This window comes from Lepidochelys olivacea (genome assembly GCF_965140295.1).
Source record: "Lepidochelys olivacea isolate rLepOli2 genome assembly, chromosome: 2".
Taxonomy (NCBI): domain Eukaryota; kingdom Metazoa; phylum Chordata; order Testudines; family Cheloniidae; genus Lepidochelys; species Lepidochelys olivacea.
In genome coordinates this window covers 138,604,139-138,621,337 of record NC_140412.1, presented here as the reverse complement: position 1 = coordinate 138,621,337, position 17,199 = coordinate 138,604,139, and the positions used below count along the sequence as shown (strand labels likewise).

Sequence of the window (17,199 nt, the reverse complement as noted above, 5' to 3'; positions counted from 1 at the left end):
CGCACAACATAAACTGACAAGAATCCAGGGCAATGCAACGTGGTCTCACAGCTTTGCTCCCATACTGGGACTTCCCTTGTGCAGATCATGATAGACAACACCTCAATCATGTCATTTGTCTACAGACAAAGGGGAGCAAGGTCTACAGTCCTGCAAAAAAGAAATTTACCTTGTCATCAACTTGGGCAGGGAACAATTTACAGTCTACTCATTCCCTTCACATCAAAGGCAAAATAGAATGTTATGGCTAACTGGCTCAGCAGGCAAAGTTGGATCATCCAGAATAGTAACTGCATCCACAGGTGTTCAGTTTCCTGGTAAAGGATTTTGGTTTCCCAACAGTCGATGGGTTTGCCTACGACCTTTATCACAAGGTTTCAGGTTCTTCTTTTGCTGATGGGATCACAAAGCCAAGGCAGCAGATGCCTCGTAACAAAGATGGCCAAAAGGGATTCAGAAGACAAGCAGCACTGGTAATTCCGATATCCCCATTCTGGCCAACAACACCTTTGTTTTCTGGTCTCCTTGACATGATACAAAGATTTCCTATCTGCTTTCCATCTAGAAGGTATATGATATTACATAGAGCCACTCATGCATCAGAATCCAGACAGTCTAGCTTAGCTACCTGGTTCTTGAACAGAGCCTCTTAAGCCGAAAAGGTTATTCAGAAAGGTAATATCCACAGTTTTAGCTTCCATAAACAAATCTGCTAATACAGGCCATCCAATGGCCTGGCTGAGGCTCTCCCATTCGTATCCAGTCTCATCCCTACCTCTGCATCATTACCACAGTTCTTGAGTTTATTCAAGATAGATTTAGGCGAGCCCTGGCAGTACAGATGCTCCAAGATCAAGTTGCTGCTTTGTCAGGCATCCTTACGGAATCAGGCAAGTGGTGGATTTCATCTTACCCAGATAGCCAGTGTTGGCACTGCAGGGTGGCTTCACAGCACAGGGAATAGGCATTGTGTTCTTAGGCAAGGTTGGTTGCTTCAAGGCTGGAAGGAAGTGCTGTAGTAGGAGTACCACACCTGGCTTTTTTGTCTTTGGGTACTGTGTTTCGGGGGGGAAGGAAGGGAAGGGTCATTGAGTATTACTCTGTAGCAACTGCCAATCGTTGTCAATCTTTAGAACAATGCATAATTCTCATTTAATGTGAAGACATTTCTTCTGACAATTTATGAGTAGTACACTTCAATACCACACAGTTCAGAACACACAGGGTGGGTTATTTGTTTGTGGTGGCACAGTTTTAGAGCAAATGGCAATCTGAAGCCAAATCTATATCAGAAAAATTTAATTGATACTGGATTCAGAATGAAAAAAAAATTCACAGAAGTGTGGCTGAAGCAGACTCTCTTGTTTCTGAAAAGAACTATACAGAAAATATTGCACAGCAAAGAGACTCATCACTCATCTTTGGGCTAAATTGACAAAGAAATTAGGCCATGTTTATGCTTATAGTTTCTTTTATAAAAGATATAGATGATTAAGTTTTACTGAAAGTGGATTTTAGTTGATATAACATAAATCTGTTCATAAATCAACAGCTTGTGATTATGGGGTTAGCTTGGCGATTTGGCCACACATTCCACTGTATTATGGGTACTGATTTGCATGTCGATTAAGATTAAAAATGATTAAAAAAATGACTTGTAAATGAAATTCTCACATACATCTGCCTTTCACAAAATACTGGATAAGAGCTGTTGGGAGTAAAACGAAGTATGCACCTTGGACGGGTTTGGCAATGAGTGCAAAACTCAGCTGAGGCAGCAACACAATTAAAATTGGTGCTTTATAACGGTGGAAAGTGGTTTTTGTGTTTTTGTTTTTGTTTCGTTTGGGTTTTTGCAATAGATAGAAGAATATGGTAAAGGAAATGATCTGACCATTTCTGTGGGGGGAAAAGGAAATTCTACACACCCAACATTAATTTCTGCAAAAGTCTGCCTTGCACAGTGGCGCCGAATTCCCCCAGGAGTAAACATGGACTATATGGGAGTGGTGCCAAGATAACTTGGCGACATTGGGTCAGAAGAAAAAGTTTCTGGGCAAAACAACAGAACTGAGTTGCCAGTCAGCTGAGAGAAGATAGGCCTAGCAGACATTATCCAAGTAGTGACTTTGGATAAGTGGATCGACACAGGAAGAGTTGTGTGCCGAGCCTCACTTTGAACATGTTGTCTGTTACTGCCCTGAACAGAGATCTCTGGCATCTGGAGGTGCAAGAGATTAGATCTGGACTTTTTAGCTCAAATAATATAGTTTAAAGGCAAGTACTGTTTCTAGGGAAGGCAAGCAACAGATCTGGCTTTGACAAAGAAGGCTTCAATGTAATAAAATGCAGCAGGCATCAATTCTGGGTGAATTACAGTTTTTCAGCTGTGTTGAAAGAAAAAGACCGTGAAATTGAAGGTGGTGGTGGACAAAATACCTGGCAAAAATGTGTTATGTCAGAGAGGGTAAATTCTTGTTGCTGGACACATTTACTGAAGTTTGGTCAATAAAATACTTAATAATACTTTGGCTTGAAAATGGATGTTAATAGTCTATATGCCAGAAAGAAATTTGAGTTTTTCTTGTATTTCCTCTTAAATATGTATTTACTTTGGGTAGCGTTTTGACCTGTGCGTATGCTGCGTGTGGTTGCTCTTCCTGCTTTCTCTGACCCCTACAGGGACGACTGCTCAATGAATCTTTTTTTAAAAGGGAATGCCACTCTTAGTTGTGTATTGGATACAGAAAGTCAGACCTGAAATGATGATTACCTTCATTGTGTCACAACTTAATTATGTCACTATTGTGGGACATGCAGGTTCCCCCTGCCTTTTCTAATTGCTATGGGAAAGGGTTTCACAGCAATTGGTAGGCTTAGTTTATTTGAAAACTTGAGACTTATTTAAATGTGAAGGTATTCGGTAAATTTAACATTTTTTCTGTGTTATTTGTAGCAAATATGACAAAATAATTCGGGGGAGGTGAGGGAGAAAAAATTGGGGGATCACAGCAACACAACAAAACAATGAAAGGTCTGGAAAATGAAACGGAAAAATGGGTTGAAATGGGCATGTTCAGTCTAGAAAAGACAAATGGCCTGTGCATGCCGTCACATAGCAGGGTTTCAGCAACCTAGCAGCAGTAACCAATTATATTTCAAGGCAAGGCTATCATTATTGCATAGTATTTATTATTACCAATTATTAAAAAGTAGGCTATCTCCCAGAGGTGATTTTGATAATCAAATTAATTCTGTTACAGTTAGATTGGAAGGGCTAAGTGAACTAGTGGTCTGCCTTTATGACCCAAATGGTTCTGTGATTGAAAAGCAGATCACAGCCCAATCGTGAAGCTTTGCTTATTTTTCACAGTAACCGACCTTTATTTTGATTAGAGATGTGATGCATATTGCCATCTTAAAGTAGCCCAGGCCCTGCTAAGAAGGGGAAATAAGAGAAAATAGTAGCTTGTTAGCTGAATGAACTGCTTTTTAACCAAGATTTCTGCACAGCCTGTAACAAATGTCACTGCAGTCCAAATTAAGAAGAGAGCACTCAGTCTGATAACATTCATTTGTCTGTGAAGTGTAAGAGAAATTTGAAGTTTTAATTCTCATACTCATGCACCTTGCTGTGTGCTTTGTGGTTCCTTGGACAAACAGTGTGTCTTGCCCTCTCAACCAATGGGCTTGTATGGATCAGCAGACCTAAGATTTTGTGAATCTCTCTCACACGCACACACACACACTTATTTATTTATTTAATCTCATTTGGATATTGTTAACTTTTTTAAATTTAACGGTTTATATTTATTTATCAAAGCTCCAGATTCCTTAAGGATGAGAGCAACAAATGGGAAAGGAATGCATACCATCTCAACATGAAAATATTGAACACATATCTTAAATACCATAAGGTGCACTGAATGTTCAGTATGGAAATAAAAAATAGATCAGTGGTGCAGATAAGGCTGAAGGGATGGATTTTTATGAATGATGTAGGAATGTCTCATAAAATAGTGGAGAAAATAGAATGATAGGGAAAACTCTCATACATAAATCAGAGAAATGGAAATATGCTTAACAGCATTTTCTTAATGAAAGCTATAAGTACTGGACTAACTTGGTCTCTTGGTATTGAAGCATAAAATGTGTGGAAAAAAGATAACAGGAGAGTGGTTAGTGTTGTTGATAGAAGTACCAGCAAGTGAGTGTTCAATAAATAACATGCATATTTATTTACAGGCTTAGAAAAATATTGTACTTGTAATATGAATGTCAACACAACAAATGCAATTAAAAAAATATGGGAAGGGCGTTATTACTGTCTCTGTTTTTATGTGTAAAGAGATGTCTGCAGATCCTAGAAAAGTATTGGAAACTTTTGTAACCCAAGAGCATTTTTAAAATAGCAATTTCCTCAGGGGCCTTGGATTTTTAAAACTTGCTGCTGAACTTGAAATTTTGAAGTAAATAGGGAAATTATAAATCAAGCATTCTCCTATGGAGTTGTGTTTATAATGCACTGATAAACACTTCTGATCATTTACTCAGACTCCCTTTTGGAAGCTTTTATCTTGCTCTTTTCAGGTGGTGGTTGATGTACTGTAAAAACGAACAGAGTACAGGCATAAATAAAATGTTTTTTCAATTTAAATCACATTTTTTATTTACATGTAGCTAGTCACTTAGACACCTCTGCATATTAGTGTCTTAACTTGCTAAAGTGGATGCATGGTTTCCTAATTGCTAGTAAAATATTAGGTTTTACATAGTTATTTTCTACCAAGGAAATGCACATTTGAAGTGTTGTCAGTGTTGATAAAGACAAATCCAGGACCTCAATAACTTCCTTAGTGTGGGAGTAACATAAATAGAAAATTGATAAGCAAATAGCCATTGCACTGCTTTCTGATGTATTGAGTTTCCACAAGAAAGCAGAAATGCTTTGACCAGGCTGTAATCACACATCAAGCCTTTCAGCTTCAAGTTATGGGACTTGTGCTTCTCAGTCAATGCTACAATAATAGGATATCTAGGTGCTTAAGAAAAATCCCATCTTCCATGTTTAACTCTTGGCTTCAGAGCTAAACTTCAGGCTCCTATTTTGGAAAAAAAATTGTGTATTAAGTACACAATAAGTTCGTTAATATTTTGAAAGTCTAAACTTTTCATAGGTAAAACAGAATTGATTTTGTTGTGAAGTGACAAAGAATGTATACCACAACGTTTTTAATAAATAATATTAAATTTAATAATGTTTTGCTCCAGTTACTGCAAACACTTAAGCACGATTAAAGTTTAGGTAAGAAGTCCATTGATGTCAATAGAACTATGCGTATGTTTAAACTTGTGTACCTGTTTGCAGGATTTGGGCCATAACTTTCAATATTTGGTTTATTGCCTACAACAGTTATATAAAATTCAAATAAAAGCCTTTACCAGTAGTAGCATTTTTTAAAAAAAGAAGTTTTGTAATGCAGTTAATTACAAATTTTGATCTAAAATTGCAGTAACACGTTTCTAAATTACTATTTTTACACAGTCATCAATCTCATTTGAAATCAATGATTGTGGGGAAAAAAGTAAGCATTTAAGTCATGCAGTACAATCTCATTAAACAGAACTCCCAGGACGTTGGTGGTGTTATGTTCATGGACAGAGAAGTTCAGTAAAACTATAAAAACCAAAAAAACCCCTCTTTCTGGAAGGTTGCAACATAACATTTACTTCTCAGAATCCCAAACCCTACTACACAAGAACCAAAAACAGAGAAAACAGGCTTCTCCTTAAGGTAGCAAGGCATAACTTACCCCACTTTGCTCTAAACTAATTCTTTGCACACTCACTGCTAAAGACCCAGATCGCACATTCCCTACCAACCCCCCTAGCTACAAGGATGATTTGGAAAACCCCTGAAAATTTAAACTGATATCTTATCATTTTAACACAGTTTTCAGCATATCACCATCAAAAGGACCTCTAAGAGTAGGCCCTTTGAGATCTTTGAGACTACTACTGTTAAGCACAACTTTGGATAGTGTTTGTGTAACACATGGTATTGCAATATGGGTCTCTGTCCTTCTCTCTCTGAAGGTCTTATACTGTTCCCCCTCACCATAATATTGGAGTGCCTTCCATGTACTTTCAGTCACAGCAGTCTAGTCCTTAGTGGACTTCATGGAGTCTCTGGATCTTCCTTCCTGGAGCCAAAACTCTGCTCAGGGTAGGATTGTGGCTAATCAACATAAAAAATTAAAAGGCCGCTAATGAAGCGGCTCCTTTGGCTCAAATGGTACACTGTTGCGCAGAAGGCCCCACTGACAGCTCTAGAAGGGGATAGGCAGAACTGTTGTTGGCAGGATTACTCACATTTAAAAGTGATTATACTTCTACAAGCAGTTACCTTCCTGAACTGAATCCTTACTGAAATATTTTCCAAGATTAGCTGTGGAACCATGTGACTCTCTGGGAAGCTATACCAGATACTGCACTGCAACTGAGGAGATTAAAATAGGAACTAAAGTTGGAAAGATGAGTACAAAGTAGGGCTGTCAAGCGATTAAAAAAATTAATTGTGATTAATTGAGTGATTAAAAAACTTGACTAGCATTTATTTAAATATTTTTGGATGTTTTCTACATTTTCAAATATATTGATTTCAGTTACAACACAGAATACGAAGTGTACAGTGTTCACTTCATATTTATTTTTGATTACAAGTATTTTTACTGTAAAAAAAAACCCCCAAAAGAAATAGTATTTTTTAACTCACCTAATACAAGTACTGTAGTGCAATCACTTTGTCATGGAAGTTGAACTTACAAATGTAGCATTATGTACAAAAAAACCTGCATTCAAAAATAAAACAATCCAAATTTTTAGAGGCTGCAAGTCCACTCAGTCCTACTTCTTGGTCAGCCAATTGCTCAGACAAGTAAGTTTGTTTACATTTGCAGGAGATAATGCTGCCCACTTCTTATTTACAGTGTCACCTGAAAGTGAGAACAGGCATTCACAAGGCACTGTTGTAGCCAGTGTCACAAGATATTTACATGTCAAATGCCCTAAAGAAAAGGAGTACTTGTGGCACCTTAGAGACTAACAAATTTCTTTGAGCATAAGTTTTCATGAGTTACAGCTCACTTCATCGGATGCATGCAGTGAAAAATACAGCGGGGAGATTTTATATACACAGAGAACATGGAACAGTGGGTGTTACCATACACAGTGTAACAAGAGTGATCAGGTAAGGTGAGCTATTACCAGCAGGAGAGAGAAAAAAAAACCTTTTGTAGTGATAATCAGGGTGGGCCATTTCCAGCAGTTGACAAGAACGTGTGAGGAACAGTCGGGGGGGGGGGGGGAGGGGAGATAAACATGGGAAAATAATTTTACTTTGTGTAATGACACATCCACTCCCAGTCTTTATTCAAGACTAATTTAATGGTGTCCAGTTTGCAAATTAATTCCAATTCAGCAGTCTCTCATTGGAGTCTGTTTTTGAAGTTTTTTTGTTCAGAATTGCGACTTTTAGGTCTGTAATCGAATGACCAGAGAGATTGAAATGTTTTCCGACTGGTTTTTGAATGTTATAATTCTTGACGTCCCTTCATGTTTCAACCACCATTCCAGGGGACATGGGTCCATGCCGATGACAGGTTCTGCTCGATAACAATCCAAAGTAGTATGGACTGATGCATGTTCATTTTCATTATCTGAGTCAGATGCCACCAGCGGAAGGTTGTTTTCTTTTTTGATGTTTTGGGTTCTGTAGTTTCTGCATCAGAGTGTTGCTCTTTAAAGACTTCTGTTTAGCATATCTGGCATGTAAATACCTTACAATGCCTATTCTCACTTTCTGGTGGCACTCTAAGTAAGAAGAGGGCAGCATTATCTCCTGTAAATGTAAGCAGACTTGTTTGTCTCTGAGTGATTGACTGAAAAAGAAGTAGGACTGAGTGGACTTGTAGGCTCTGAAGTTTTACATTGTTTTGTTTTTGAGTGCAGTCATGTAACCAAAAAAAATCTACATTTGTAAGTTGCATTTTCATGACAGGTTATACTACACAACTTGTATGAGGTGAATTGAAAAATACTATTTCTTTTGTTTTATCATTTTTACAGTGCAAATATAATAAATATACACTGGTTTCAGTTACAACATAGAATATAATATATATGAAAATGTAGGCAAACAGCCACAATATTTTATAAATTTCAGTTAATTCTATTGTTTAACAGTGTGATTAAAACAGATTAATCGCGATTAATTTTTTTGAGTTAATTGCATGAGTTAACTGCGATTAATCTACAGCCCTAGTACAAAGATGTGAAGTAGTGCTAGGTTCACTTTGGGGAAAGTAGTGTTGCTCAGTTTTTGTGGCTTTATTCATAGATCATTTACTTTTTCCCCCGAGGGAATCACCCCACCTGCACCATTTGGAAAGTCAGGGCATCACGATCACTGTGTGGAGTGCAGAGTCTGCCTCAGTCCTATATTCAGTGCTTTCCACTTACTCCTCTGTTGGCCAGATTCTGTTGTCAGTAAAATCTATGTAAATCTGAATTAACTCTGGAAGTCTAATGCAATTGAGAGCAGAATTTGTCTTTATAATCATAACCCTTCTGCATTCTTAGTTCACCTTAGTTTCACATCTGAAATGTTAGGAGAATGGCCTCCTTGAAACTAGCCAGGAACTCTGAAAATGCATCACCAGTAGGTACTCATTGACACATGATTTTCCTCCTTATTCCTGCTGACCGAGGTGTTTCTGTCCACTTAAGCATCGGTCTTGATTTTTTAAAATTATTGCATATAGAGATGCGCACCAACTGTAGGTAGACCATTGAAAAGTCTTTCAGTCCCAGTCTCTGGGCTTCATTCTCGCTACATATGACAGAATCTTCAGTGTCTTCCTCATTTTGTGCAGCCATGTGTTTATGCAACAAGCCTGGCTAATATCAGAGATTTTCATTTCCTTCTACAGTCTTCTGGGGAGGAGGGCATGCGACTGAACTTCCCTGTTTGAAGGCTGTGTAACTTCATCTGACCAGCACAAGTAGTACAGGGATGTCAAGTAAGCCACTACAGTACATGGAATTCTTGAAAATGTTATTTTGGACAGATTTAAATTAAATTGGAGCTCTTTGGAAATAAGGGAAATGCACTGGAATGTGCTAATGAAGTGAGTGCATCTGTACAGAATGCATGGAACTGAACAAAATCTTGCTTTCATTACTGCTTTTAATTACAGTAGTACAATTGTGGTATGTTGGACCTTTTACTTACAATTATGTGTGGTTTTGAAACTGGCTTTCAGTTACAAACTAGTGCCCAGAATAGATACTATTGGAGTTTTGCCTGATTGTAGGTTCAAAGCTTGTATCTGCCTTCTGGGCTCTCAGTGGACCTGGTAAGACATATGGCTGCTTTAGAAGTTGGTAAAGTCAAGTAAAAATTGTGGGCGTGTGATGAAGTTCTTAGAGATGAATGTTGTATGGATATTCATCGTTCTAAATGCCTATCAGTCTTAATATAGATCAAAATATGAACTTCTGCACAAGACAGGCAACAGCCCAACTGCTTTCCACTTAATGCATCATTTTTCTGAAGGTGCATGGTCTTGAAATTGTCATTGAGATTTCTCAAGTAGGGACTGTTCTGTTATTGTTGCTAAAGATACAAATCTTGAAATAATTAGAAAGTATGAGCTATTATAAATTCAAAGTTTGGTTTGTGGTTTTGTTTCCAAGAGGGTATTATGGGATATTAACAGTAGTTAGGATTGAAAAGGTTAGATTTTTATCAGTAATGTCAATAAACCTTGATTTCACCATACACACACTAACAAATGAAGAAAAATTTCCATTAACAATAAATGAAATTTACAGATAGGCAAAGTAACAAAAATGCTGCTTGAGAACTTTGAGGGTTTGATTTAAGGATATTTATTTTTTATATTTTGACATGTATATGGTGACTGTTTTAACAGTTATAAAGCGTTAACTTTTCGAATCTGTGTCTACTGTCATTAAATAATTATTGTCTGACCTGGCCCCCTGATTTCCCACAACTGTGAACATTTATATGGATAAAAATAAAAAAGCTTTAAAATACTGATATCTGTCAAAATTATTTAAAAAAAACCCAACTAACAACCCCCGCCCCCAATTCTGCCAAGCCTAGCTTTACAGTAAGGTTTAAAACTGTTCTCTTTATTTGTTAAACTAAACTGAAGGAGAAATTCTACTGCTTTCAGTGTCTGTGTTTTTAATAGATGTGTTTCAAGGCCAGAGAGAAAATCAGTCTTTTGTTTCAACCACCTTTAAGTACAAATTTTATAAATGGATTTTATTAAATCGTTATGAAGAAAATGTAATCATTGTGAATGCATACTAGGCATGACCATGTTTCTTAATTACACTTTTTTCTGCACCATCTCCAGTTACCCTTTCGCTTTCAAAGAACAAAATTAAAGACAATCCAAGAATAAACTATAAAACTGGTAAATTTGATGTATAAATTTTTTAGGAAAAATTATTTAACAGCAATATTGTTTTTCTCTATTGTCTCTTTAGTGTTGGACCCCAGACACATGTCCCAGAGTGATTTTTTGAAGCGTTTCTAATCTTAAGTGGCTGTGAATGTGGCATCATGCGATTGCATACTGTGTGTGTCAAGAAAATGTGATCTGGAAATCAGTTGACAAACTTGAGCAGATTTTTTTCTAACTGCCAGTCTTGCCAACTCAGATCTCAAAGTCAGAAAGGGCTCCTTCTGAGGTATGCACCACCATCAAATAAAAATCCATTTAAATTTAAAAATGTAGTTTGGAATTATATGCATGCATTAAATTATCCATGAGTATACAGTTACAGGATTGGAACTTTAGCAAGAAAATTTGAAGGTCATGCACAAGCCAGAAAAGAATCCCAGCCCTCCACCTCATAACTGTAGTGGCTGTGAGATGCCAAGAGGAGTTAAGAGCCGTGAAAAACTTAATTTAGTCAGTAAAGTTGACAGATTGTGTAAACAAGGTGAGATAATGTATAGAATTCTAGCAGGTAGATTTAAGAAATTAGACAAAATATCTCAAAATAACTTAGTGTAGACTTTCACTGGAGTAAATGTTAACTACTTAAATTGTGATCATACAGGTAAGCAGACTGTAAAAGGGTTCACTCACCACTGGCGGTGGGTCTGGGGATCAGCTCTTGTCTGGCCTCATCTGTTCTCTCCATGACTCAGCCCTCCAGCTGGCTCACTGTGTAGTTTTCCCCTTCCAGGGTATTGATGTCTTGCCAGTCCAATTGTCCAGATGGTGTCTTCACCGGTCCTGAGCCACTTCCCAGTGGCTGGTAGGGGAACACGGGCTCGCCTGCTACTCCCATTTTCAGCCCAGGGATCCTGTAATCAGCAGTCAAGGTCAACACCGTCTCTACCCTGGCTGATGTTTTCCGGGGCTTCTTCCTATTCTATCCCCTGCTGGCTTTCTTCTCCTCTCCCGTTTTGGGTAAACCCCTTCCCTCAGGATTAGGATCCCAGGGCTTCTCTTCCGCCCTGGGTTCCCTCCTTCTCACCTCACTAGGCCCAGAGAGTGACTGCAGCCCCATTTGCTATTAGCAAACTTCCTCTTTTTATAAACCTATCCCAGCTGGGCCTCATCTGTAATTAGTGTTTGTAAATGTCAGGCCTCCCTGCAGATGCAACTGTGAAGGTTAATTGGCCCTTTCTGAGACACTGTGGTCCCTTCAGGGCTGGCAAGGGGTGAACACCCCATCACATCGAACTTAAAGTTAGAGGTGCCTTAACAAATCATTGTGGTGAATTCTTTTTAATTGCATCTGACTTGTATTCTATTTCAAGCTATAGTCACACAGTTGTGAATAGCACCGGGCTTTTCTGGAAGCGAATGCATGGAATGAAAGTTGAGTAGTGGCTAGAGCAGGGATTCTGGATGCTACTGCAGTCTGTTTCCTGCTCTGCCCGTTATTTGCTTTGTGACCAATGCCCTAGCTCCTAGGTGCTGCAGTAACACAGATGTTCACTAATTAAGCTGATGGTGTGCCTTAAGAAGCAGTACAGCTGTGGTAATTTATTATTTTTCCAGATAGCTCCCTACTTAGGGTTCAGGTTAATTCATAAGTTTATATAAAACTTGAAAAGAAGGCAGCTATCTGGAAGGATAGTAAACTATCACAATTGTGTAAATGGTGAGCTAAAAGTAGACAGCCCATCCCCTAGCTCTAATGTTAGTTTATATCATTACTATAATAAAGAAAATGGATAACATTTCAGAATTTGTTATCTTCATAAAATATTATGGCTTTAAACTTCACATAAAGGAAAGACAAATGCACATGAACAAATTACCTACTTTGTATTGCGGTAAGAGTATGTAAAGTGAAGTCACAAATGTAGATCCATACAGCTCTTAAATGTATGTATAGACCACTGTACCAGCGTTGTCACTCTTTCCAGTTAATAACTGCACCTTTTAAAAACTAAATATAACTTTTAAATGCGGTATAAAGAAAAAAAACTACCAGAAAGTGTATCTCGGGGGGACCTGTGGGTGTGCACTTCTAAGGAAGCCCTTAAATAAAACTTACGACGAAGGCTGTGTTACGTAGTATTGTATAGGAGATTATATAGGAGATATATATAAGATTCCTCCTGGTTAAGTTGAATTCTGGAAGATGTGTATTGTATCACTCCTGTGAAGTTTCTCCTTGTTCTGTGTAGCAGTCTTGGACTTGTGGAATGATTTGGCTTATATGGAATTAAATACTATATAAAGTCTTTCTAATGTTTAAATTTTCATTGAAAGATTTAAAGTAATAAACTTAAGTTTCGTGCGTTTAAATGGCAACTGAAAGATGTCCCTTTTCTACCACCATGAAGAGGATGTGTGTAACACTGTAGAGAATACTGTTACATGTAGAAGCTGTTGTGCAGTATGGAGTTCAGTTGTACAAAGTTCTTGGCGCAGGCACTGTCGTGTGTGGTTTAAAGATCTAGCTTATTAATAGCATAATTGATCATTTTTGTCTTTGAGAGCCTAATTTTTTTTAATTAAAACCTGTGATACAGACATAACTTATAACATTAATACCTTTCAGTGAAAATATGCAAGGATCCTAGGATTGGCTTCTTGATTGCTGACCCTTCCATTGATCTTACTACACTCTAGGAGGCTAGGAACTCTCTTGAGAAGTAGAACTTAAATGTGCTATCCATTAAAATGTTCTTTTTGATCATGTGAAGTCCATTGTTGGTTTATTACAGAAAAAATGTCAAATTATTCAAGGCCTTGTGTTCAGTGACTCAAAAAACTGCAGAATTATGCTCCCAGAGTCTTACGGGCATGGCTACACTGGAAGCTTCCAAAGTGCTGCCGCGGGAGCGCTCCCGCCGCAGCGCTTTGAAGTGCGAGTGTGGTCGCGAGCTCTCCCAGCGCTCCTGGGGATCCACCTCCACGAGGGGATTAGCTCAGAGCCTGTCCACACTAGTGCTTTAAAGCTCTCAGACTTGCTGCACTGGGGGGGAGGGGGATTTTTCACACCCCTGAGCCAGTAAGTTAGAGCACTACAACATGTAAGTGTAGACAAGCCCAAAGCTTTCATTTAAAAAACAACACCAAAAAACTCTCATGGTTGTGAAGGTTACTCCATTTGCATTGAGGTAAACTGTTGCAGTTGTCTCAGGGTATCTCTAAGCTGCAATTAAACATCCGCGTCTGGCTCCTGTCAGCTGACTTGGGCTCGTGGGCCTCTGGCTGCGGGGTTGTTTAATTGCAATGTAGATATTTAGGCTCAGGCTGGAGCCTGGGCTCTAGAAACCTGCAAGGGAGGAGCATCCCAAAGCTCGGGCTGCAGCACAAGGCCAAACATCTGCACCACAGTTAAACAACCCCGCAGCGGAGACCCACAAGCCCAAGTCAGCTGGCACAGGTGTCTTATTGCAGTGTAGATATACCGCCAGTCTCCAAAGAACCTGAAACAATTGCTCTGCAAAAATGTGAACTTCCCTCACTTATCTACAGAAAATTAACTCAGTGCCTAATGACTGTTTAAATGCCAACATAAATGTTTTCAAGTGGAAACATCAATCTAATATGCTTATCTGTAACAGACCCAACATTTCCCTCAGTGCCAAAAGTTCCAACTCTCTCCTCTCCAGCTAGGGTGGCCAGATGTCCCAATTTTATAGGGACAGTCCTGATTTTTGGGTCTTTTTCTTATATAGGGTCCTATTACCCCCTACCCCCTGTCCCGATTTTTCACACTTGCTGCCTGGTCACCCTATATCCAGCTGCCAAAACCTCTAACTCTCCTCATTACTTTTGTGGTGCACTGAAGTTATAAAAATAAATACAAACAAATGTAGAGAGTATGTAAATCAGTTCTACATCAGCGAAGATAAAATACATACTGTGCTGTGTGTTCAATTAATTAAAAACCGGAGTTTACACTAAATTGCTACAGAATTTACAGCATGTCAAATCGTAGTGCTCAGAATCCATGGACCCTGCTGTGGAACTTAGATTGTCCTTGCTGTGGAGTCCGCTGGGCCTTGTTGGAACTCTGTCAACATGTACTGTATAATCTTGCTCGATTTAGATGGCTACCGGTTTAGTAACTGTAAACATAGCTTTCAATGTAAGCTTTATTAAAATTTTGTAAAGGGAAAACTGACGTCAGAACTATCAATACAGTTCTTCTTAGATTGTTGCCTAACTAACTGCTCCTCAATTTCTTTGATAGCTTGGTTTTATTGCTTTTTATTTCTCCCACTGCAGGAAGCAGGCTCTGGAAGCAAAACAGAGAGGCATGCATTGAAGCTATATTTTATATGGTTGTCTTTTTGTTGCAGGTATTGGACTGGATTGAGAACCATGGAGAAGCTTTCCTTAGCAAACATACTGGGGTAGGAAAGTCCCTGCATCGGGCCAGAGCTTTGCAGAAACGCCATGAAGACTTTGAAGAAGTAGCACAGGTAAATGTTTCAAACATGTTAAACCCACATCCTGTTAAACAAGTGCACCTATATCACTGTTCAATGGTGCCTTAAATTGACTACTTGACATTGTAGGGTTGGGCACATTGAGTGCTCTGGTAAGAAAAAAATGAATCCAGACACCATGCAAATTTAAATTCTGAGTGTTTCCTTTAAACTTAACTTCTCGAGTAGATTTTTATTTGAGTTTTCAATTGTGCATAAAAATATTGAAAGCAAAAAGCAATGCATCCACTGCAAAAAGTGAAAATGATGCTTGCAAGAACAACAATCAGTAAATCTCTGAAATCTTTTATATCCGATTGGGTGCAAGTAGGCACACTCCATTGTTTGTAAAAATCAAACACCCATCTGATAAACTCAGTGTCAGTCAGCCATTCAACATAACCAATTAAAACACATGATAGTAAACACAGTTTTTTAACCACGGGTTTAAGTATTCACATCAATCTCATAAATGTAACAATACCTTTGTTTGGCTACAGAAACATCAATATGAAAATGAGAAGATTGTAAAACAAAGTTGGGACTTAAGGACTCATGCTCATGTTGTTTGAGTTAAGATTGACGACCATTCTCCCTGTTAAAACAAATGAGTTTAATATGCATGCTAGGTGATGAAACAATAGACACATTTCTTCTGAGCTGAATGTTTACAATTCAAGTTCTGGTGCAGGTTGTGCAGATACTGGAATTTCCATCCTGTGAAAAACTTCACGTTTCTCAAATAAGATAAAAACATTAATTCCTAATCAGAACAAAAATTCAGATATGTGCAATCTTCCATGGGAGGAACATCTTAAAAATTCCACAGTATGTATCCGATGAAGTGAGCTGTAGCTCACGAAAGTTTATGCTCAAATAAATTGGTTAGTCTCTAAGGTGCCACAAGTCCTCCTTTTCTTTTTGCGAATACAGACTAACAGGGCTGTTACTCTGAAACTTAAAAATCCTTGCATTTCAGAAGAACCAAAATGGGATTGTTTGAATAATTCCAGTCCCTGCCCCCCAGGCTCCAACATTCCCTGGCTGCTGAGTTTCAAGCCAGGCATGTGTGGAAGCTGGGTGGCCAGCGTGCCTGGTTTCCGTGAAATCAACATTGTTGGGTGGAAAACATTCAGAATATTTTCGACCAGCTCTCGCATCGAGTAAGATTACCAGTAATGTTTACGAATTCAGTTTTTATTCACCAGAGCTTTTTTTCAAAGCTTATGATCTGAGAGAAATGACTGAGCCTATTGAATACTTTTGTATGTCTGGCTTTAACTTGGAAGATAAGTAATGTGTAACTGGGAATTAATAAAAAGAAAAGGAGGACTTGCGGCACCTTAGAGACTAACCAATTTATTTGAGCATAAGCTTTCATGAGCTACAGCTAATGTGTACCTTGGAAATACAGCATGGTCACAAAAAAGGCTTGGAAGACATTAAAGAAATGAATATATCTGGGTATTATCTTACAATACATTGAGTTGTAATTAGTGAAATCACAGCTTATAGCGCTTGAAAAGACAAGCCTTGGAGAGAGAGTTACCAGACAACTTGGAGGGAAAGCTATTGTGATACCAATCATCAAAAATGGGGAAAATAACAACGCTTGTGTAGCTGACACTTAGCTTCAACACACACGCTGCTCATGACGCTTGCACTGTCAGGGTTATCTGCTAGCCAGTTTTATTGACGAATTATCCTGGCAAACATGTATGCTAAGGCAAATCATATATAGTAGGTCTGTCTAAGCTGGTTTGTTTACCAGGGGAATGTTAGCATTTAAATTGGGAAGTTGTGGTGTTTTCCCATTGGGTGTTTTTTGCTAATGACTGCTGGGGTGGCAGTCAGGCAACCAGAATACTGTGAAGTATTAACAGAATCAGAAGTACAGATTTAATAGACAATATAGTGGATTGATCAAAGTGTGAGTGAGGAGTCAAATATTTGTGTGTTCACAAGATGTGGGTTTTGTTTGTATTAGTTTTCCTGTTTAATGCACAAGGTAGCCATTTATGGACCTGTAATGTTGAGAGCATGTCTTAGAGCATTTCCACTACTCAGGAACTGAAACACCATGAGAAAATCATGACAATATCCTGATAAAGGGCTCAAAGACACTGAAACAACCTTAGGGCTATACACAGACACTGGATTCCATACACACTCTTAATTTTTCATTTATAGCA

The 17,199-nt window shown here is 38.4% G+C and overlaps 1 protein-coding gene across 3 annotated transcripts in view; it reads left to right on the top strand.

Moving 5' to 3' along the window:
* TRIO (trio Rho guanine nucleotide exchange factor) overlaps nt 1-17,199 on the top strand; it is a 401,689-nt gene that overhangs the window by 179,775 nt on the left and 204,715 nt on the right. For all 3 annotated transcript variants that reach the window (XM_084621487.1, XM_084621488.1, XM_084621489.1), the window contains exon 10: nt 14,879-15,001. In XM_084621487.1, the coding sequence (XP_084477613.1) occupies nt 14,879-15,001 (123 nt within the window). The remainder of the gene's footprint in view (nt 1-14,878; nt 15,002-17,199) is intronic.